The sequence below is a fragment of the Acanthopagrus latus genome, chromosome 10 (assembly GCF_904848185.1).
Source record: "Acanthopagrus latus isolate v.2019 chromosome 10, fAcaLat1.1, whole genome shotgun sequence".
Classification (NCBI taxonomy): domain Eukaryota; kingdom Metazoa; phylum Chordata; class Actinopteri; order Spariformes; family Sparidae; genus Acanthopagrus; species Acanthopagrus latus.
In genome coordinates, this window is record NC_051048.1 from 7,662,395 (window position 1) to 7,687,245 (window position 24,851).

At 42.1% G+C, this 24,851-nt stretch overlaps 1 protein-coding gene across 5 annotated transcripts in view; it reads right to left on the minus strand.

Moving 5' to 3' along the window:
• The window catches only part of svep1 (sushi, von Willebrand factor type A, EGF and pentraxin domain containing 1), a 92,422-nt gene that overhangs the window by 45,142 nt on the left and 22,429 nt on the right, over nucleotides 1-24,851 (minus strand). For all 5 annotated transcript variants that reach the window (XM_037111081.1, XM_037111082.1, XM_037111083.1 and 2 more), the window contains 2 exons: nucleotides 16,555-16,810; nucleotides 14,858-15,034 (listed from right to left, as the gene is read on the minus strand). In XM_037111081.1, coding sequence (XP_036966976.1) covers nucleotides 14,858-15,034; nucleotides 16,555-16,810 — 433 coding nt within the window. The remainder of the gene's footprint in view (nucleotides 1-14,857; nucleotides 15,035-16,554; nucleotides 16,811-24,851) is intronic.

The window sequence follows — 24,851 nt, forward strand, 5'->3', positions numbered from 1 at the left end:
CTATTGCCTGTGTTATGTAGCCAAAGCTTCATGTTTACATATACATATATCTTTTTCCTCTGTCCCATAGCCTTTTATTGTTGTTCTATTAACATGTGACTGAATTACAAAATACATGTAGTTTCTTTTGAGTCACATGCACTGTTCCGCTGTTGTAAATACTCAAATTTATCAATCTCAGAACAAAGAACAAATAGACTATTTACTACTTACTTCTATTTTCCTTTTGCTGTGTTCATAACTTCTCCGTCTGTCTGATTTCCCTGCCCTGTCGATGGTCTTCAGCACTAAACCTGGTGGGTCCTACTGATGAACGACCAGCCTAAAGCATCAGTGTAGTGACAACCTAAATATGACACTCACCAATCAACTTTATCCAGTGTGTTCTGCACACAGCTACCAACAAATCCTTCATAGTATGCTTAAAAAAGATTTAAGTCTGCAGTAGGACCCACCAGGCTCTGGGGCAGTTAAATAAGTCAGTATTAAAAAAGGTATAGAATAAAATGTGTCCTTTAAAAGAGGACTTGTCATCAAAATCAATGGTGCAGAAATAGAGATATTGTCTGGTTTATTCCACATTCTTCCTCCTTTTCCACCTTAACTTGACCACTGGACATGCAGAGAAACGTGTGTGTGATTTTTTCTTTTTTTATCTATATCAAAACTTTCAATCTGACAGATTCTGGTTTGTGGAATTCCACAAGACCTGTCAGCATACTTTGATGGGGAAAATCGTTGGAGTTCCTTCTTTTAAATACTAACTCCTCAAATAGAGTTATATAAAATAGGGTTTATATAAGAATACATTTTCTTCTGATTAGACTGGGAGTCAAACAGAAGAGACAATTACCAAACTGAGCACAGGCCAGTTCATCTGTTAAAGCCCTTTTTCCTAATATGAAGTTAGTCATTTAAACTGGCGGACATGTCTGGCCCGGGAGCCAAACTCACTATCACACGAGAATCTCTCCTGTCTCTTGGGGGAGCCTGCGTTCGATTAGCGCAGCCTAAAAACAGACTGGGACGGAAACGATGAAAGGGGATCCAGAACATCTGCCTCCTCAGCCACAATGACAAACAGAGAGAGAGCGAGAGTGGTTTTCATCTCAGAGGGACATATTCTGCTTAGTCCAACAAAATCCACAAACACATGCTTGCAAACACACATGCCAGTCCATACAGTATTCATTCTCACACTGCTCACCGCATGTCATTTTGAACACAAACCACTTATTTTTTATAACGGGGGAATGAACTTTAATAAACTGATATAGCCACTTAGAAACTATTTAAAACATCAAAATAGGCACATTTTGCAAGTCAGTGTGGTTCATGAGGAGGACTGGGCATTGAACATCTGTTCAGATCTTGTTAACTCATTCTTTGATCACAAAGGTCTTGATCTAAATTTGAATTTGCCGATTTTGGACTATTTTACATAAGCAAAGTTCTTGTAGGGTTGCTTTTATTTCAACCAAATTAAGAATTTAACATTCCAAACTTTGGTTTCTTTTTGTAAATTAAAAAAAGGTTTGTAGAAAAGGTATTATTTTGGTACTATAAGTAATGAAACACTGTATAGATGGCATTACTTCCCCTGTTCACTAGGGAACCTTGGAATGACTATCGATTTTACCTATCTGAACAAATCAAGTCAATTTTATTCATATCCTAAATCAAGATCACATTGCTTCAGTGGGCATAACAAGCTGTAGGGTGAACATCAACCTCTGTCCTTAAACCCTCGAGTTGAGTAAGGGAAAACTTCCCACACACACAAAAAAAAAAACCCTTGCGGCTGTGGGGAAAAATGGAAGAAACCTCAGAAAGAGCCACAGAGGAGAGAGCCTCCCAGGACATGCATGTACAGAACAGATCCAAAAAAAAGAGTGTATAGACTTCACTGACAAAATATCTGTTGCAGGTACTGTAGATTAAATAAAACATATGGGAAGAATCTGACACGTCTGTACACAAGTAGGATTTAAAAGGTTACTTAAGTCCAAATAAAGGATTCACACCGTCAAATGAACAGAAACGTGTGTTATTCTTTGTCTTTCTGTATTAACTCTCATTTTAAATACAGAATATTTGTGTTCTCATCCGTCCATAAAAAATATGTACTTAACATCTTCCTTTGGGGAATGTGGACATGTTATAACCTTTTTTTAATTAACAAAATATGCCCAGCTGAAGCTGCTCAATCCATCCGTGTTAAATAAAGAACTTTGCCAAACCAAATTATAGTCTTAATTTACAAACCTTTCCTGATCCAGTTTAGATAATAATCTGATCAAAGAATAACCTAACAAGTCTATACACATGATGAGACCTCAGATGTTCAAAAAAGACTGAGGCTTGATACAACCTTAATTAGAAATCAAATCTTGTCCTTTCTTGTTGCCGACTTCTGTTTGGCATTGCTGCTATATAATAATATCGTCAGATGTTTGGCATTTTACTGATGCATTGCATTTAATTACGCTTTCACGGTTAATAAAGTTTATGGAATTTATACTGGAGGCTGTAAAATATATCAATATCAGCTACACGACCATCTACTGTCATTCATAAACCGCTGTCACAAGTAGCTGCAATACGGGCACAGCAGGCAATAACAGCAGCCAATATTCCTGTGACCTTTTATCTGTGATGCCGTGACCCAGTTCTGTCTGTCTGCTGTCTTTAAAGCCAAACAATGGAGTCCAAGGAAGCCCAGCAATATTGCGAATGGGATGCTAAATCTGGACAGTGGCTTGGTCAGTTGTGGTCGGAGGCCCTCTCACACAAGAAATGTTGTTAAGTGGGGCCTAAAATTCCAGGGTATTTCACTGAGAAAACAATGTTCACATGCGAGGAAACTTTCCACTCTTAACTGGGGCTTCCCATGCACACTCGAGGCGCATAAACAGACTATGAAAATTGGACAATTAAAATGTATAGTCTAGCCCACAAAAACAGACGCATTCACGCGAAAACCCGACAGAGACATAAAGAAACTGACGCTCGGATTGAGTGTTTCATTTCAGGTAAACACAGTCTGTATATACATCTGTCATGAGCCGGCAGACTATATGTATTTCATGCAGAATTCATCTGGACCACCAGGCGAGCTCTAAACTGTGGGTTTGTGAGGAATGTAAAAGATATGTATGTGCAACTATAATGACTAAGTAAGCCTACAAGTGTCAGAGTGTTAATCACATTCAGCCATTTCAGTTCTGACTGAAGACAACAACACAACACTCAGCTATAAAGCGCCCTATCACTGAACTTTGGTGACAAGCAACTGTAACAAAAGAGCAGAAGCATCTGTCTACCACTCAACATTTCATTCAGATGGCTCCATATGGCAGTTTCCCAAGGACTCATGACCTCATGATGAAGAGTGAAGATGAATCTGTGAGGTCCCGCTGTACCGAGAAGTGAAGCATCTTGGAGCACCAATGACACAATGGCAACTTTCTTGTACTTCAAGTGAAAATGAGCAGCGTTGGAGCAGAATTCCTCCCCCTCGCCAAAGTGTCTCGGAGCATGACACTGGAATCCCTCCAGCTCTACGTAAAACGACTATTTCAGCTATTTATTACGATCCGGAAGCTTTCAGCAGCAGGTTTCAGACTTGAATCCACAGAGAAAAATCGGCCTACAGACAGCTGTCACCTGCTCAAGTTTCTGCTCCACTTGGAGATACGTTTTGCCTTCACAGAATCAGAGACGGCAACCAAGACGTGAGATGTGTCTGCAAGGATAGGGGTCACTGGATTTGCCCAAGCGGCAATACATGGGTCACCTGTGGCTCAAAAAAATCTCCATGGACTGTCAGGAGGATCTAAATCACATCGCAAGAGAGAGACTCATTGAAGTGATCTCCAGCTGGATTGTGGAGTGAAAGGGGGGGGATGGGAGTGGGATGTGGCTGCTGCACAGCTGTCCACCTACAGAGTCTCCATCTGGGGGGGAAACAGACCTCCTCATCACAAGAATGTAAAACTTCTGCAATGTGATGCAAGGCAGTCTTTGGAGAGGAAACTGAGGAAGTTCAGTGGCTGTTCCTTTCGCTGTTTGCATGCTTATTATTCAGTCTTATTCTTGAAGGAGAATGACCTCACCGCAATTGCTAGATAGCTCTTATGGATTCCCAAGGACAGGGAGAGTGTCCTGCTCGCTTATTACAGACTCTGGGAACACTGGGATTTCGACGGGAGAGCGAGGCGAAACCGCTAAACAACTGTACAAACACAGGTTGGTCCCCAGTCTGGTGTGCCTGATTACAGATCTCAGTGCGCCGAGAAACGTTGTGATAAAAGAGTGTGGTATGATCTCAGCACGCTGGGGGACGACGTAGCATAACACTCTGACCGTTAACACTAACAGACAGATTTCGTTACGTCAGCGTTTCACCGAATTCCTCCACGTTTTCCCATTTGAAGGACGTTCATTCAGACGTACATGCAGTACGTGCAGTAAACGCTACCACACGCACACAAATGCTCATATATACACTTCCCCAGTACATACACATACACACTCCATTGTACCCACAGTAGCCTCCAAGGTGGTGTTTCTGTGTGGAATTGTAAGTCCAGAGATTTGTTAAACAGATTTACTGACAGGACGCGGGCCTGTCCCGTGTGTACATGCCTGTGTCTTTCTTTGTTTCTTTATGTAATAGTGTATTTACTTATGTCGTTATGTGTTGTGTGCACATAAAGCACATGTTCATCCAAATGAGAGTCGCAAACAAATCTGAAAACAATTGTAGTGTCTGCCAGCTGTCCGCACCCAAACATCATCTCACGGCACCCCAGACTAACATTTGATGCACTTGTGGAAATGGACACACCATTTTTGCTGAAAAAAAAAAAAAAAGCCTTTTCTAGAGTTGAGCCAAAAGAGGAGCTGATTGGAGCTTCGCAGAGCAAAAGAAAAACAAAAGGGAGACAGATGCTTCTCTTCAACGAAGCTGGCAGCTGCCGTCTTCCTCCATCCTCAAGCCTGCAACCTTTGACGTTGCGTGTGTCCCTCTTCATCACATCCCACCAACTGGAGAGATTTCAGTCAACAGCTCGCACACACTGACACGCACACACAAAACACAGAATGGGAGGACCAGAAAGTGAAAGGAAGGAGGAAGGACCAAATGAGCACTGAGGAGGGTCGTTGAAAACATCCAGAGAGGGATGGGGGTCAGAGAAAGGGACAAACATGCTGGATTGGAAGAAGGGCAAAGGCCTTGAAAAGAGACATTGGAGAAAAAGCACTTACGATGCTAATGGAGGAATTCATTCCACCTTAAATTCCCAAGGGCACATTTGTCATTTTGAATTATGTTTGAGAAGGAAATGGAAGCACAAAGAAGCTAAAACATCTGAAGTGCAAAAGTCACGGCACAGAGGACGGTGACTGAACTTTTGCAACAATGCAAACAATGTTAACTTTGTCACCCCTGGGTGATGTTAATGGCACAAAAGATTGTGTTTTTGTAATGAGAAGGAAAATGCTATCATTCTTGGCTACAGTGTTGGTTAGTCTATCAAAAAGTAATGTGTAAATATCTGTCAGTAGTGTTGATTGAAAAACTACTTTGAAAACAGCTAAAATTGTAATTTTTTAAAGAACTTATGAGTGAAGAGGTGGAGGATACTGTATCATCAAAAAAATTCCAACACTGACTAATTGAGTTATAAAATAAAAGTGTGTACAGCTAACATACAACAGTCAGGAATACAGGGCTGTCTTTATAGCTCTATACTCTCCGATGTGCTTCTGGTCATTCCTCAAACAAGGAATCAGACCAGAGCAGATTTAACAAGAAGTGCTTCTGCTCTGCTCAATTCAGCTCTGTAAATGGCAAATTTACGCCTGCTGCACCTGGTGACACTGGACAATAGCTGGAGAAAGGCTCGGAAAGACGCAGAGAAGAGGGGAAATGAGGGAGGAGACAAAGCAATGGAGGGCAGGAGGAAAGTAAAAAAAAAAAGAAACTGATGGAGCGATGGAAAGAAAGGTGGAGGAAAAGGATGGACGCAGGAGGAGTGTTAATGACACAGTGAGGTTCTGCTTCGCACTACTGGCTGTTTCACGGCTCCTTGTTTTTCATGCTCTCCAGCAGAGAGGACGGTCTTATTAGGCCCAGTTTATGGTCTCTCGGCCTCCTTCATCTCTGTCCCGTTTTAACACACACACACACACGCACAGTGGCCTCAGTTTATAACACGAGTCGTGTCCGCTTTACAGCATCCCTGACCTACAAACACGGCAGCAGTAGTCATCAATTAAGGCTTTTTACAGACCTATATGTGTCATTTAATGAGGGGAGAGAGGGTGGAGCGGGGCTGAAACATGTGGCGTCGAGGGAGGGACTAATATGGATTTCCACACCACCTGTGCTTCGGGACTTGTGTATACAGTCCACTCTGAAGCAAAAACTTCAAACACCACATGACATGAAAGACTGTCCAAAAACACCTGAGGGCAGCTCAGACACTGAGCTCCTTTCTAAGCAGTGGAAAACCTCTCTTTTGGTCGGCTGCCAAATGTTTTTTTCTTTTTAATTAGTGTACCTCCTGTTTTGCTTTATTTCTCTCACATTACATCTCCCATTTCACTTGTTTTAGGATTACTTGTGTGTATTACAACTTGCATTTTATTTTCATCTTTTATATCTGTTGTGACAACATTGTACTTACAAAGTATTAGCTGAGACCTGGGAACATGGCATCATGTCCAGCGCAACAAGAAACACAAGTGTCAGGTGATCAGTCAGGATGTAAACAAGCAAGACGGTTGACCTGATTCTCTACCACTTTATTTGGACATCTGAAATGGCATAAATAATCCCTCGCTAGGTAGAAAAAGTGCACCCAGAACCTTGGATTTGAACAAAGAAAGTACAAGTGAAGGGATGTTATTAGTTTGATGGAATTTGATCATAAACAAAAGCTATGGGGCATATACAATTCTGCACTGATGTTTGTGCAAATTTGGTGTACAGATTTAATGGCAATCAACCAATATACGTTTTGAGATGTTTCACTCAAAAACCACAAATGTCAACCTCGTGATGGCGCTAGAGGAGATGTGAGAGGACAGCCAGAGTCATTTGGAATCATCCTCTGGGCACAATCCCTGTTTGAAGAAAATGTCATGGTGATCCATCAAATAGCTGTTGGGATATTTCAGTCTGGGCCAAGTGGTGGACCAACCGACAGGTCCCCGTTGCCATAACCACAAAAATGTGTTGCAAAAAAAATCTGTTATTCAGCATTTATTGTGCACATGAATAAGCCCGGGCGAGAGCTTCTTTGCATTACAGCGCTACAGAACTGAGGAGCTGCAGCTGGTGCGCTTAAGGTGTTAGGGTTATATATAACACTCATAAAGACACCTTCAGTGGTAGGTTCATGCAGGACATGCAGTATACTTTATAAATAGCTTGAACTCAACTTATATGCCCGTTTCATTCCTGTGTAATCACATTTTGATGTTTTATTTGTCTGGCTTTTATTAACATAACATCATGTCAGAATATCATATAATATCTTACAGGCTGTAAATCACATTACAGTTATGTTCCATATAAATAATCTTTATTACTGAGCTTATTAGTGGTAGTATTCCCCCCATCTCTCTCTCTGTCTGGCAAAGAGCCAGTATGATCTTTGCCCAGTCACTGAAAACTCTCCATCCATCCACCACAAAAGATGCATGACTCCAGGCTAAGGAATCACTCTCTCTCTCTCTCTCTCTCTTTCTCTCTCTCTCTCTCTTTCCATCCTCTGCTCACACACAAAAACACGAACATAACTTCCATCCAATCAGTTTAAGCAATCGATGGGGGGAGTTGCGGGGTGGTGGTCACCCCCCCCCCCCCAAAAAATCTTCTTTACTTCTCAGGAAAACTCAGGCTTTCACCCCCTGCTCATAACTGGACAAAAACTGGGCCAGAATTCATGTTGAGCAACTGAGGCTTTTATTTTCGCCACAAAAACATTAAGAAACAAGAACTTGGACGGACGCAGACACACTGTACAGAAGCAGACAGTCTGCTGTGGTTATTGATGCTGTGGGGATTAGGATTTGTGCAGTTAGAGCAAATAGAGAGTCTTTGTACGCATGTTTGCGTAACATGTTGGATGGCTTGGCCAATGTCACTCCAGTGGTAGAAATATATTTACTTTCGAAAACACTGAAGTACAAATCGCCAACGACTGAGCAAACAGAAGGCTAGTGTCAAGGGGGCTGCTTTCATCAGTGTTCTGTCTGGTCCACAACAAGTTAGGATCCTGGGAACTTTGACCTTTCGTCCTGTACAAATGCAGGGTCAACATCCACCTTTGTCTAACATTTTGGTCAATGACATGGTCTCTTAAAAGCCGTTGGCTGGAGTCCATGACATCTGACATGAGCTATAAATTGTAATGGTCCTCAGATGTTGAATCTTAAAGTTTATGACCTCCTGCCGTCATCAGGCCACATTTTTTCCGCAAACTATCAAAATATAATGGGCAGTTTGCCATGACGTTTACTGAGCATAAATCTGGTTTCTTGGCATTAAACCCTGTTTGATTTTGGGGACGGTTCATCCAGCTGCACCATCAAAAGAAACTTTACCTTTTTACCTTATGAGCACTAATTCTAGCAAGAAAAGAAAAAATATCATGAAATTGCTTTTATTGGGGATGCATTGAAAATTGTAGTCTGTGATGTTTAAGGACTTCAGCTTTTAGCTCTAACTTTTTGATACAGCTTTTGCCATTTCTCTTGATGCAAGCTCTTTCACCCGTTTCGGTGTGTTCATAGTCTAATTAGCTAATTTATACAGTTATATATTTGTACTACTACAAAGAGTAAGTTTGAATTAAAGTTGTCATGGTTTTTGAGTACAAATGGCGTGTACAATCAATAATTGAAATCAAATATTGTTCCATGACTCAGAGGAACCTCATCATGCATTCAAGTGCATGTCTTAAACTCTGAAGTCTACATCATTTTGTACAACATTGGTTATGTGTGCTGACAGGGATGTCATGGTGCGTTCAAGCGCACCCCAAAAAATGTCTAACAATAGTATAGCAATGTGCTGAAAAAAGTGTTTAACCAATCAAAAGTAAAATAGAATCGTAGAATTTCAGAATCATAACACCAAGAGTGTGCATGATATATAGTCTAGCCAATAATACCAGTAAATATTGGCTTATCAAAATATATTTATTTTATTTAATATTGGTATTGGCGTGTTTTGAAATCTTTTTTGTAAAGATTATGATGCAATGAAAAGATGCTTGGGGCAGTTTTTAGTTTCAATGCTCTAATGTTTTTTTGGACAATGAAGTTTATTGGTTTGAGGTATCACTGCAAAAAAAATGTGTGTACATAGGCCAATATATCAATATTGGACTTTTTTTCCTCCCCAGTATCGGTATAGGCATCGTTTCCAAAAAGCAAGACTTGCTCAGGCTCTAAAAAATCTGTTCTTTTTTTATTTTACGAATGTATTTATCGACTTGTGGACAGACAGGAACAGACCTAAAGACTGTCTCGAGTGTACAAAGTCTGGACGAACCACACATAACAATTGTTTCCAAAAGCATACTGTAGACAGATTTTCATTTAATCTTCACAGACAGAACGAACCACATACTGGAAGACTGAGTAAATACAGAGACAACACACACACTTGTTAAACTATTTAGTCCTATGAGAACACAAATTTCTGCGCTGTTCTGTGCCAGAACATAACTTCATATTCATTGGAGGAGTTTACCAGTTTATTCTGTTGTAAATATTCTTAATGAGAAAGACAGGCAACAATTGAAAGAGATTTAGCCCGTCTTGGCAATCACTCATCGTGCCCAATCCGTGGGGGGGGGGGGCATCAATTCCAATAACAGTTCAACTTGGATCCTTTTTTATTAGTCACTTCCCCTATCATTGTTAATGACTGATAAAAAATCGTGGGATGTGGAAGGCTTGAGCTCTTTCCTGCTTCTCAAGGGGGGCATAGACAAAGTGATTCTCAAACTTCACTGTCTTAGGCAAAGAAGAGAAGGACATATACAAAGAAAAACAAAAAAATAGAATCAGATACTGCTGAAGAGAAGACAATTCACTGTGCTACTGTATGTGCCGTGTTTACAAAAGGATTTCTAAGATACAAGTCCTGATGTACGAGCCAGATTTACATTTATGAAAGCTGTTTGGCGCTCCTCTAAATGTTTCTTAACGCAGATCCAAATCGAGTGTGTAACTCACTACTGTAATCTGTTATGAGTACAGTATGAGGTGTCTGTGCTCTCTCAGGTGATATAAACAGGCCTCCTCAGAAAGGCGTCTGGTATGTGTCAGATCCTTGAACGTGGTATGTTTTAAAAAGGCCGGAGGTGAGTGCATGCAAAGCACGCCAAAGAACATGTGGCTGTGCGAAAGTGTTAATCCTTGCACAGTGTGGGGTTTGCTTGTGTGTGAGCAAGTGTTAGCATGACAGTGCAGAGGGAAGATGATAAGGAATGTGGTGTCAGGTTCAGCCATATTCTTCCAGGTTCACAAAAAAAAAAAAAAAAAGATTTATCCTTTGTTTTTGTTTTGACTTTTCTTCCTTTACCGTGGAAACCTCTGCAAGGGAGGTGAGGCCAGAGAGTGGACGGTGTGGAGCAAAGTCATAATGATTGCAAAACTCCTATTTCAACACTTTTCACAGTCCTCTTGAATATTTAACTATTTCCCCCTGCTCACTTGTTGTCAATTTAATTCCTCTGTTCAATTTATGTCCACCCCGAGGCTTCCTCTGCCGGGATCTGTCGGTCATTCACATCAGAACCACACATGTTTGCTGACACAATGAACGCATCTTGTTTCCTCATTTCGGACGCTCCAGTGCATCCACAGACAAACGGGTGCGTTATGTTCAGGGTCAAATCGAAGCCTGCTGCTGCCACGCGCCTCCTCTCAGGATAGAGAAGCTTTTTATGGATTAAATATTGTGAACATTGAGCAATTCTTCCTGTAACAACTCTAAGGCGGGAATGTTTTGTTCCACTCAAAACATTTCAGTCAACAACTCATGAATTAGGAACAGAAAGTTAAGCTTCTTAAATGCATTTACTGCTATCCTGATAGCAGTCATCCATTCAGTGGAACAGAATCTACTCTGACACTACAGGCAAAATAGAAATGTAAAATAGTTAGAAACAAATAAAAGCTTGACACAACATCCTCTCCCTTGGTTATTCATTTCATTGCCTAACATACAATCAAGCACACAAAAAATGTTTTTTATACTTTGATCAATACAACAAAGCTGCTTCTTAATGATGCATACGACTCCAAATTCATTCTTGCGTACTCAAGCAGCGATGACAAAGACAGTAAGATGTGCTTCTGTGATATAACCAACAAACTATATCTTATATCTCTACATCAGTCTGTAAGTATTTGGCCAGAATCTTTTCTTTCTTTCACGCTGCCCTCTGCTCGCTCTCACTCTCTCCCATTCATCCCCAGCATGGCCATCCTGAGAACAAAGCCTGTGCTGACACCACATTAACACAGTCCAGAGCTCCTGTCATTCTCTCAGGCTACACAAGAGTCTGATAAGCCAGAACGTGTGACGGGAGGGAAACATGCAACCCCTCTTCCCCATTCCTCTGCAGATCCTCCGTGATGCAGACACTGTGAGGCTGAGGTATTTGAAGAGAGACAACAACGTCCTGTTTGGCCTGTCAGAATAAACCAGACTGTGCAGGAGCTGGGATCATCATCCGTTTCTATCTGCTGGGATTCCAGGCGTGTTTTGTGGAAGAGGCTGTTTCACTTGGCTGTCGACAGATTCATAAACAACACCGCTGTGCACTGCAGGGATTTGGATAGTGTATCCAACAGAGCCCTTCAGCCAATGATAATAATAATCCACTGACAGGCCTAAGGTTCGCTCGTATTATTTTCAGATGTGTCAAAGACAGTTAAATGTGAGCAAACAGAGTCCAAAAAGAATAAAACTTGTCAAAATTTCAGTCTAGACAATGAGTCCACCTGAAGCCACATGACGGCCATCAAGCCAAAGCAACTTGTTACTCTGGGGGTGTATGGGCTGCATCTGTCTGCCACTCAAGAGTGCTGGCATTGCTGACGCAGATGGTGTACCCATAATTCACAAAACACCTTCGGTTCAGCCAAGCCCATTGAGGTTAAAGCAACAAAATATTAAAGAGAGACGCTGGAGTTTTCTGGAAACGGCAGGAGTTTGTGGAGTTTACTTGTATGTTTCTTGGTTACATACTGCTCTCGCTGCAAATCTAATTGGTTCTGGAGCCAGTGCTACTTCAAAAGTAAGTTATTAGAGAATAAAAACTTCCATAAATGTAGCGTTCAAAAACATATATGAGGGCATTTCGCACCACTTAACAAAACCAAAAATGAGATGAGAACAAGACTAATAGTGCCTTAGCTTGCCAATGCGTCCACAACAGTGACACACACTCCAGCCTGGGAACATGTCGGCTCTATAGCATGAGGGATGACGACTCGCACACAGTCAAGTGTCTCCCATTGAGGCCTTGTTATACGAGTGAGTGAGACACAGACAGAGGAAGCAGTCGTCAGTTGCGGTTGCAGCGCCTCGCTGTGTCCTTCCTTCCTCCAGCCAGCTGAGCCGACTCTGCAGTCTGCCCTCTGCTATTAATTAAACCATTAAAACAGATTAATAAGCAGAGTGGGGCTCCAGTCTCGACAACATCTGATGAGAATTAGGGCGGTGTGCTTTCTGGCAGTGGTGACCCCGATGCCCTTTGCTTTGGCTCTAAAAATCCTCCTCCCTCTGTTGCTTTCTCTTCTCTCAGCGACTTTAAAACTCTGATCTGAATTTATTCAACTTGTCTGTCGTTCAATTTTTTCCCCTCCCTCTCGGCCTGTTGTCTAATACTAGATTGAAAACATGTGGGTGCAGAGAGGAAGACCTGGAGGGCAAATACAACCAAGATTATGGCCCATTGTTTCCTATTGTTAGACTGATTGTCATCCAGATTTCTACTGTGCCGGCACTGTAACTTAAACACACACACACACACACACACACACACACACACACACACACACACCTGCCAATGCATCTGTGACTTGATCTGCTCTCCAACAATCACACAGACGGCTACATTCCGTGAGTTTGGTGATTACATATTCAGTAAAAATAATATATCAACCCTTGACCTTACACTTAAATGACGGGGACCACCTGCGTCAGACTGCACGATACGCTGTGTAACTGTTGGAGATTTAACAGAGCAGTGAAAGGACAATTAGAAGACAAATGAATGTGTCATTGCACAGGCCGCTTGCAAGTGTTTCAACACGGCTGTCTGTAGGGGTGGATTGATTTTAAGCAACGCGCTGAAGCAAAACACAACTGATGCATTGCTGCAATCTATCAATTCAGCAGGGGGTGCTTTAAGGGGAATTCAATTCTGAATTTGAGGGATTACCCACATTAGGGAGAACTAATTCTACACAGCCACAGTTTCTGTAAATGGCTTAATTTGTTCTCATCTCATCATCTCATTTAAAAATGTCTATTATTTTGGTTTTTCAGTATTTTTTGTGGTGTTTAAGACACAACAGCCTTACCTAAGAGAGTCTAAAGCAGATTAGGATTCGACTATGAAGAGATTAAAAGGAAGATGACATGAGAAAATTGTGTTAAAGAATAAGTGAGAAAGAGCAAACTCTCTTACATTCCATATTTTCAGTCTATATTAAATACTATTTCATTGCAACAGCTTGAATTTAGAGTGGCAGAATATTACAAACCCAGGGAATAATTCCATACATGTATATGCAGCAGTAATATGTGCATGGACATGCCTGCTTCTGCATCTAAAGTGAGTTTTTTGTATGTTTAATGTTTAATACACAAACATAAGAGAGCTACTTACACTTAAATAACATGATGTTTTTGTGCAACCATAAACCCCAACATGATAAATAGGCAGTAGTAAGGAACAAAAGGGTAAAAGCCAGAGTTCACTTGATATGTAAGAAATAGAAAAGCAAATAAGAGCCACAGAAACAAGGCAGTTAATTTGAAAATTGACAGCAGCATTTTCATCACATGAAGAGAAACAAGAAATGGATGCATGAGATGTGTTTTACAGGAGAAAGTTGTAGGTGGAGAGAGCGATGTGGTGTGTCCAGCTACGAGTCAGGGGTTAGAGGTCCTGAGCACACACACAAACACATCAGTGTGGACGAACGACCACCTCCACTGCACTCTACAGGGTTTGTTGATAGTGATCTGCCCTGTGGACAGCTTAAACTGTGTTTAGTGGGCCGGCTGCTTATTTAAATTTCACCCATTACACAGCAGTGACCTCAGGCCAAGTGGCCCTGATTTGGAGGAGATGCTGACAGGTAAAGGAGATGAGGACACGAGGAAGATAAACTAGAAGGAACTCTAGATCATCAGAATGATAAGCTGTGCAGCCAGAACATTCTCCGGGCTGACACAACACTGCGGTGATAGGTCTGGCTAACAGATTTTTACCAATACTGCTCTCCAAACACTAGACAATGCACATTACAAGCATTCTGGGATGATTCATCTCCTTCTCTTGAAGTCTATGTTTAAACTAGTCCAGGATCTCATTTGACACGGAATAACTGGTTAAATGATACGAGAGATTTACGGATAAAATCTTCCCTTCCTCAAAATCTGGCAAACTCATGAGGCTTTCCAGTTCATTTCAGATTTAAACCACACTGCTCCCTGCCAGAAAAATATAAAATGTCAAGAACTGAGAGAACTTGGCAACTTCCAAGTAAAAACAAGTTGGGGTGACACAGACGAGGCTGTTTGTCCTACCTGTGCACTCGTGCTGCAGACCCTTTCCGTAGTATCCCTTCTCACAGATGCAGTCGTACTGGCCGGTGTGTGTTCCGCATTTGCAGCTGGCCATCAGGTCGCAGCAATCCTTGCCTGCATCACACAGAGACGAGCAGCGCGACAGATCTTCCTGGATGTAGCTGCCTGTAGGGAGGTCTGAAGGTGGATAACAAAGACAGATAAGTGCAGGTTGCAGTTGTTTTGGATTGCACCACCTGGCCATCAGATCATTTAAACTGTACAGATGCTTCAGATGCTGAAGTTATAAATAAGCAGTCTTAAAGGATCAAGCGAAAAAGCACCTGACATTATACAAGTTATTTTCAATACAAAAGCTGGCATATTGAATGTTTCAAATATGTTCTCTAAACTTCAGGATGATGCAACAAAACACAAATTTACATTCTAAACCCTCAATCAAACAAGCTAGATTTCAGTCTTTAATTTGAGACTCTGAATTCCCTGCCCAGTCTCACTGTGCATATCTAAACAGTGTATTATTACAGTATACTGGCAGGTTCTACACAGTGTCATTGTCATGTCATTGAGACGGGCCACAGGCTGAATTAAACAAAGGTTTTCCACAGACTTATGACAAATTAGAGAACAAACAGAACCAACACCTTAACCACAGGGATGCCTAAAAAAAGTGCCCACAGGCCACATATTTACAATTGACTATGCAAAGAGCCATGTATCTTCTTCTCCCATGATACAAACTATTCCAAATACACAGTAGTCACGAACAAAAGCCCATAAATTAGAGCTGAGACATTTTGCAAAAGAAATGGATTGGGACATGGTTACTAGGAAATGAGATCTGACTTGCTGGGTGACAGCACAACAATCTTCCTCTTCTTGATAGAGAAGGAGGGCATAAGAAAGGCGTCTTTGGTGTATTTCTTTGATTTGATTCATGGCAAGTGTGGGTCGCTCAACATGTGGCCCACTGTTTGAAAACCTGAGTGAGCTCTGAGGCACTGGGCAGACTTCAAGACAGACAGACCGGAGGCTGAGCTGATAGTACGGTGTGTGTTGGCTTTCCTCTCACTGCCTTATCCTCTAGCTGTCTCACTGATCTCTACTTGTGCACCTACTGTCTGGGATTTCAGACACCATGTGTGTGAGAGTGCATAAACACAGTCTGCGGAGTGCATATGGCTGATTTATAGCTTTCTACACATATGACATTTTAAGTTTTAAAGCCATGACTGAATCCTTCTTTTCACCAAATTGTGGGAAGCTCCCCCAAAGTGTGGGAACAAGGCCGTACTCTGTCCAGTCTGAGTGGAAGTGAGGCCTTATGGATGTTGGCTGTACATAACAGAAGAGACTGTGAAATTTCCGTTGTCAGATACTCTTTGAATTATAATTGGCTTCCTTTTAAGTAAACATTGAATTTTAACAGGGTCAAAACCCTTAGTTATGAAATACTGCAACAGGTCAAATGTTGACGATGGGAGCGCTGAGGCTTCAAAGAGACGGTAGCTTTGACTTTCCGTTACCAAAACACAGTGACTCTCCACTGTGCCATCAAAATGGGTAGAATGGGAAAGGGGTGGGATGTAATAAGTCAGGTAAAAAAGATCTGAAAAAATAAACTGCTGGACAAATAAAGCTTTGGTCACTCCTCTACCATCACAATAAATCAGCTCAAGTAAACCCTCTGTCCATACCTTCATGCAGTGCACGACGAGCCAGGGCCTCAAACTCAGCAAAGTTGTGCACCAGGTAGCAGTGCTGGTCCTTGGGCTGCGAGGCCATGTCGTGAAGCTCCCTGATGTTACCCTGCCAGATGCCCAAGGTGAAGATCTCGACACCACGTTCCCTCAGAGCTGCCGCCACCGGCCGAGGGTCCCCGCCGTTGGAGTAGCCATCGGTGATCAGGAAAATGACCTTGGTGGCGTTGGCGCGGGAGTGACGGAGGATTTGCTGTTAGAGAAATAGATATTTACATTCAACAAATTGCATTTTCAAAGAACTTGAAACACTCAGGTGACAAGCGAGTCCTTGTTGGTGTAGTCATGCTGGTACTGTTTGTGCAAAGGCTGACCATTCAAATACACACATCACGTTATGCTCTGCCTGCCAGCGTGCTACCAACACAGCTCCGGCTTTGGTGACATGACTAGATTGAATAACGAAGAACGTCACACACAACCACTAAAAACAGCCCTCAATTCTAGGGTTCCTCAAAACTCTGCATCGGCAAGACAGGCAACGAGGACACGGTGGGGAGGAGGGACAAAAACGCAGGAGAGAGCTCTACAATTGTAATTACTTCTCCGACAGACTACGCAGCTGGTTGCCAGTGGTCTGAAACCACCAGAGAACACTGGGCGACGCAGACCGGGCTGCTGTGTCCGCCCCAGACACCGGCTACAGTTCCCAAACTAACTTTAGCCACCGTTTACAATCCACCACATACAATTAGACCGGACATTAAAGTCAGAGAAACATATCTTTATTTTCTCTGGAGTAAAGAAGAAAAAAAAAACCCTCAACAAGACCATCTGCTAGCTTTGCTGCCCGAGGCCAAGCTGACACAGTCTCGGTTTGTTGAAAGGGTGTTTTAAATTAGGTCAAGAGGTTATGTGGATAAAACACAGTGAACAATGGATGAAGAGAACATGAAAGTGGAGCAAGGAGGTGAAGAGAAAATAAAAGAAATTTAAAAAAGCGGAGCAGCCAAGATGAAGTCAGTAAGACAGATATCCACTTACTTACTGAAAGCTATAAAAGTCATGGGTATATCACAAAGAATAGAAGGGAAACAAAGGCTATGTGTTAGGTGGGGGTGGATTTTTCTGTATTTCATATCAGGGGCGCAATACCAACACATGACAGACACACAAGAGTGTGACCACCGAACAGGAGAGAAAGCTCTGGTCTTTATTGTCTAATTGGCCAAACTTCAAGCAGCTCTGGCAGGAGCGGCGTAATTACAGAGCCTGTGAAGCGAGGGAGCGAGGAAAGAGAAAAGAACGGAGGATGGAGAGAGAATAGAGGCGAGAGAGAGCCTGGTTTCTCTGATCCTCAAAGCTGCAGGGCTGCTTGCTACCCTGTTTCCCAGCCATGGGGAGGTTTGCTAAGGCTGCCCCCAGCTGTCAGTGCACCCTGTCAAGGGTGCCGCATTAAGGAAGGAGGAGTCCACCATGGTCCTCCATGGCTCCTCGCGGCTGTCAGCACGAGGGACTGTGCCCGATTAGTCGATTGTTGGTAGTCGGCAACGGAAATACTGGTCGGTTGAATTGATTGTTTCATTACTGTGCACATTTAGACTACCTTTTGACATAATTTACACTGAAATGTCACGTCTTCCTCTAGTGTTGCTTCATAAAAAGCAAGCATCTGTTACTCATCATAACAAGAGAAGTTATCAGCTATCCGCTAAATTCGCTATGTGATGGTGTTCACCCAATTAAAATCCTGTTGTAATAAGCCTTTTTTCGTACTTTTAGACCTTTCGTCGAGTTCAAGTTTAAACTTCTGTCGAAAAGTCAGGAAAATTATCCATTCGGAACATCCCTCGTCAGCACAGTACTATTTGTGTCTGTGCGAACATTTAAGTTCTTTTCACGACCTCACAAATCAACGTGTGCACCCTCGCTGGTTTTCCTTGCAGCCTCTTCTTCATGTGTAAATATTGCATGTGTGAGTGTTTCGGGGTGTTTTTAGGTCTTTTATTAGGCGTCTGCTCAAAGTGCTTCTGCGCCGCAGCGGTTTCTGCGTTAGCCATGAGTCAGTGGCTGGTGTTAGCGACTGTGGAGATGCCACCAAACGGAGCATACGCATGCATACCCACTAATAATACCCTCCCGAATAGCCTCCACATACTTTAGGTCAGAGTACTAACATAAAGGCAACCGCAGGAGCCAGTGTGTGGGAAGGGGCTGCCCTTTAGCGTAACTCTACATGCACCTTATTGTTCAAGATATATAGTACCCAAAACAGCATATAATGAACTACACATATTAAAGAACACGTAAAAAAAAGTCACACAGCAGGTTGTTTGTGAGTAATTCTGTACAAAATTCATATAAGAAGTGTAGGAAGGAGGCTCCTGAATGATTGATGGTAGAAGCATAACACATCTTACCTACATTATAGCTGTTTTTCACTCAAAACACACTTTCACTTCTACTAAGAAGAGAGGGATAGGGAAAGGGATTACACAAAAAGGGGAACTCAGCTTCAAAGGTAGCTAACACGCTGTAAAAATAATGGCAACTGCAAGTCTGTAAGTCATTCAATTACTAGCCTAACTTCTTAAAATGTTAATTTTCCTTAAAGCAAGTAAGAAAGGTATAAAAAAAAAATTGTTAACAGCATTTTGATGAGAGCCTTAAATGCGTACAGTAACTGCTAAAAAATAACTCTAGTATTAAAACAAGAAAGACATTGATCTGAATTGCAAACAAAAACAGAGACAAGACCTTAAGACCTACTTAAGCTATTGTGATACATGTGATTCTGCGCCTTGGGCAGCAGTACTGCATGTCAGCTTGAGGCCCCTTTACGCTGTACATCCCATGCATTTCTTCAATTACACACTTGGCCAACGGTTCAATGGCGGCGCTGGTCCAAAGAGAAGATAGTAAGCCGGCAGCAATGGGGTAGTTTAAGTGTGTCTGGGTTGGAGCCGATGATATCTGTCACGGCAGCGGTGATAGCGCAGGGACCAACAGGCCAGGAGGGATTAGTGGTAAGAGGAGCGGATCTATCTCCGCTCCAAAACGCCTCGGACTTTGGCAGGAAGCAACAGGAAGAGAGAAAGGAAACGATGATCGCTCTATATGCGAGGCTGGTGACTGTTTTCTGTTTTGTACAGTTGAATTACGAATACACACACACATTATGCAGGATTATTGTTGAAACTACTGTTGGAAAGATATAAATATTAAGAATTCAATGAGCAATATGTGAGAGCTTCACAAATCTGGGTATATCACAAAGTTCGAAATTAGATCCTAACATGAACTTGCGATCAAAGTCTAGCCAGATGTGTGATACCCTTCTCAAGCTCAATCCAATCACACACTACCAATATAAATAATAAACCATTTACATAAAAACCTTCACCCACTGATGAAAATCTGATGGACTCTCCATTTCCAAACAGATGCTTGTATGATTAGAACTTCAAAAGCAGGCACCTCGTTGCATTTGGCAGAAGACACTAGGAAACCTTTCCACACCTTGAGGGGCTGACGATGGTGCCAACTTACCCCAGCTGTTAATCAAAGGCTTATATATGCATGGCAGCTATTCTGAATGCTAAATGAGGAGCCCCCCCCGCACCACGCTGCTGGCCTCCCATCAGCCCCTCCTGTGACTTTGATCAGAGCCCGAACCCACCTGGCTCAGAGCAAAGCAGGATAATGATTAGCTTCTTTCTCCATTTCCAACTGCGGGTACCATATTAAGACCAAGTAACACCACAGTATAATGTCAACCAATGTAACAACACAAAACCCATGCCTTAACTAATAGCTCGAACAGTCAGGCTCAATAAAAAAATTCAATACAATAACTCAGCCACTGTCTTGTGGAGTAATTAGATTAGACTGTATGTGTCCAGCACTGACAAAAGTCAAAGATGGTTACCATACATAAAAAGAAATCTGTATATGAGGTTCTTTACACAGAGGATTAACAGAAACGTTTCGGTTTCCATTTGTAGCTCATTCTTAGCGACAGTAGTATTAACCAACCATTGAGCGGGCTTTGGTTGCCTGCTGTTTACCAGTCCTTGTGGAGAACAAAAGAGGCGGGATGCTTTGGTCAAAATGCAATATCGGAATCCCTCAACTATGGTCTGATGACAATTTAGCTTTTGTTAGCTTATTAGACAGTTGATTTTGATTCTCATTTCCAACTCATCAGATACTGATGCTTTGGGATGGCGGCCAATCTGACCTACAATCTCAAAGCATCAGTATTTGACAAGTTTTATGCAGATGAGCAAATTAAGCAATGCAGCCGTAGGGGCTGTCTCTGAACTTCAACTCCATTCTAGCGTCTCACTTTGCTAATCAGACTGTAAACAATGGTCGGCACACAGAAGAGGAAATCTTGGTCTGAATATCCGTTAATCAGATATCTGCTGGCTACATCAGAAACCCCAAAATACTGGCAGTTGCCTCCAGAGGCTATGGGTCAATAAGTTCTGAGACAGACTCCCCTTTCGGCCCCGACCAATAATCTGATTTCAATTTATCGTGGTTTTCCAAAGTTCCATTCAAATCAAGAGTCAGCTTTACTCAAGTCCAGAGGCAGCTGGTAATGCACCTGGAGCTGTTTGCTTCCTGCCAATAACATTAGAAAAAGATTAATGTTCACTTTTATAGTTTACAACCATACTTACCACGGTAATAAATAAGCTCACATACTGTACATATGAATGAAATGCATTTATGGACTATGAGCCTTTCCCTCGCTCTCTCATCAGTGCTCTCACCCTCACAGACTTCTCAATGTTTTACCTGATAAGGGATCAGATAAAGGTTACAACAGCTGAGTGTGTCTTTTTGTTGTTGCTGCTTTTTCCGTTCACTTTAACGAGAGGAAGAATGAAGGCTATATTTGGTTGATAAACTCTAATACTTAATGTGGCGCTTTTGGAACTGGACGTGGAATTTGAGTGTCATTTTACTTTAAACGGCACTTGTGGAAAATAAAAAAATAGTAAAACCCCTTGAACAGTTCGTCATGATGCATGCTGCTCTGGTAATTTTCAGTCATCACATCCACTTGAAGCTGCTTCTTTCTGTGTCACTGATGGAGAATGAAGAGCACAACCACAGCATGAAAGACAAGTCTGCTCATTATTCTCTTAAATGGTTTTCCTCTGGCTTGCGATCCACCTTCTAACAACGCGAAAACCTTATTTGTAGGCATTCCTGAGTGGATTAGAAAAAAAAAAAGCAACCCAACTGCATCCGTTCGGAACGCCGTCTCCCCATCGCTCGGAAGTGAGAGCGCTTGTTTTGACAGGCTATCTTCTCTTGGCCTGGGTGGTAAGAACAACAACAATAACTCTGCAGGGGCCCAACTGAACAACATGCACACACGCACACACAATTACAGACACTAGACTCAACTTTGGTAATATTGAGCAACATCTCACGGGACACATACTCTGGATACTCCCGATAAACTAGGTCACTTGAGAAGATCATTTGTTTCCTGTTCGAAGCAGTGATATATGGCGACCTTTTGTGCCACAGAAATCTTGTTTTTGTTCCTCATGTGTTCCACACTTCACCGTAACGGCACAATTATTTAACAGCACATTCGTTATTTAGTCTGATGCTTCTGTTCGGATCTCATTTTAAGGCAAAGTCAATGAGATATTTTTTACGTGAAAGCGCATGCATTTTCTTGAACTGGTTTGTTTTTCGAGACATGGTCCAATTTGCTTCACATTTGTTACATATTGTACAATGTTTAATGCTACATGATCTCTGTTTCACTAACTTTAACTTTCCACGCTCTTGTTTTGCTCACTGGGTAGCCACGAGCCTGACACAGTAGGGGTAAGAAGATTGGCTTCCACGAGGCCCACCCAGGATGCTAAGTGCCATTCATGCATGTTTAACCCATTGTACTGTAAATTATGTTTACACTGGGTATGTCTTGAAGTTCTTAAATCAAGTTTTGAGATTGGTTTCCTATCTTTCAGCTTTTAAGTTACAGCTCATTACAGTGTGGTATGTAAATCAACCTGTGGAGACTTGAAACCTTTCCTCTGACACAGAAGAGAGTCCATCTCATAAATGTCACGTCAATTTTTCTGGCAAGATGGGATATAGTTGCCTGCTAAAGCAAGTTTTAAAACCTCTCGTGGGTTGCCTGCCAAAACGCATTGCCTTCAGAGGTAACTCTCACAAATCAAGCCTGTACAGTGGTGTTTTGTGTTAATAAGGCAGATGTTGACAAGACGTTTCTAAGAGGTTTTATACACTGCACTGTGACAAGAAGCTACAATATCTTGTCCGAATAACAAAAACCTATGATGTTTAATCGAAAAGAAAAATCTATTGTATGCTTTGGGAAAAGGTCTGCACTAAAGTTACACAATTTCCTTTTAGCGGACAAAAATGTGGAAACCCAGTCATTTTAAAGTTTCCATGGTAAATTACTTGTCTACCTCCACAGTATTGCCCAGCTATTTCTCCTAAGTCATATGTGATAAATAAAGTGACATCGATACCAGCAAGGAACTCTGTCAGGATGACACTCTGCAGAGATGTCAGTAGAGGTAATAAACCAGACAGTGGAGACAGTGTCTGTGTCCTGTTTCTGTCCTTCATCAACAGTGTGGGATGACAACATGAGCTGGAAACATACTGGAACTGACACCACAACAGTTACACACAAGAGTTACTTCCATGTAGTATTTTGTCATGTCGTAAGATGAATAAAAACTTGGCTCTACCAGTGCGGGATGGGTGATCATTTACCGGCACATGTACTCTGCTAACCTGACGTGCCAGATGGTTTCTTTCACAAAATAATCTGGAAAAGGCTCCGCTAGCAACTGCTTGTAAAAGGGCAGGGACTTTTAAAAAGCATCTGGCAGATTTTTGGACGAACCACTTGTCCATCATCAACTATCCTGGCGTAACTTCAACCCATCAGATCACAGTACAAAATCGCTAGCACCAGTGGAGCCAGTTGGTAAGTCAAACTCTTACCAAAGTCATTTGGAGAAGATCAATCAACCCAACATGGTGTCCCATCTCAGATGGCTTTGTATTTGTGCTTTAGAAGCGGTACTTAAAGAGCAGCACAATATTCTAAGAGACGATCACTCATCAATCATCAAGCTTAAAGTGGAGGCTCCCAAAACCACACGGGTTGTTTTTGAAGATAGACTATACAGATGACTGTTAACCTTTCTGGCGTATAATTGTCAGAATTTTAGGGATGGAAAACTATTCCTAGAACAGGAGAGCAATTACAGGAAAATGCTCTCAATTTGGCAACCACTGACTTACTTACCACTACCTAATGATTTAAAGGTCTTCACTAAAGTCTGCCTGTGTAATGGGGATTTGTACGCGGGCCCAAACTGAGCCCAGTTTGACGGAGAACTGCGATGGCATCCAAAGTGCTGGAGAGGAGAGTGCGGACAGTCCGTTAATTGCCAGACACGGTAGGCAGGACCGGCTGTGTGTGTTTCTGTCACAACACCATTCATCAAACTCAACAACTCAACCAGGAGGGACGAGAGGCAGAGAGACACGGAGAGAAAGACAGAAGCTAATTCCACAATGTGATGCCAAGGGGAAAGGCTATCTTGGCTGGCAAATGAGAAACTCATTCAATTATCCCCCCGCTGGTTCGTGCGGTGTGTTGGCGGAACGAAGCGCTGAGAGAAACATTTTAGGCACTGACCGTGTTCCAATCGGACACGGCATCATGGGTAATTGGACAAGGAAAGCTGGTTTGATTGAGTGGGAGGAAGAATGACAGAGCAGCAACAGTCCGAGTGCCAGTTGGACGACGGTGGGGTCGGACGGGCTTGGCAAGCTGCCTCACCTCATGTATCGTGGGTTATTTATACTTATTATACTTTGTTTTCAATATTAATGGCATCTGTTTGACATTTTAAATAATCAAGTGAGATGTTTTGCCATAGTCATTAGCTCAATATATGTCAAATTTGGAAGGCACACAAAGTAGCAGCGAGGTATTTCTGTATTTCTTATTCATGGGGGTTTTACTATTCCATATCTGACCTCATCTGTTTTATGTTGCTGCCACTGACAATTTGAATGGACCTATTGTCAAGTGTTCTACACAATGTGACATAAGCCCCCCTGGTGTAGATAGGGCACCACAGAGATAAAGTTACAACTTACATTTCTAACACAATTGCAGCAGAGGTTGGCAGATACAGAAGATTCCCCATAAAGCTTACATCTGGATTTGATTCTCATACATTGTCAATCTGGAATGTCCAGGG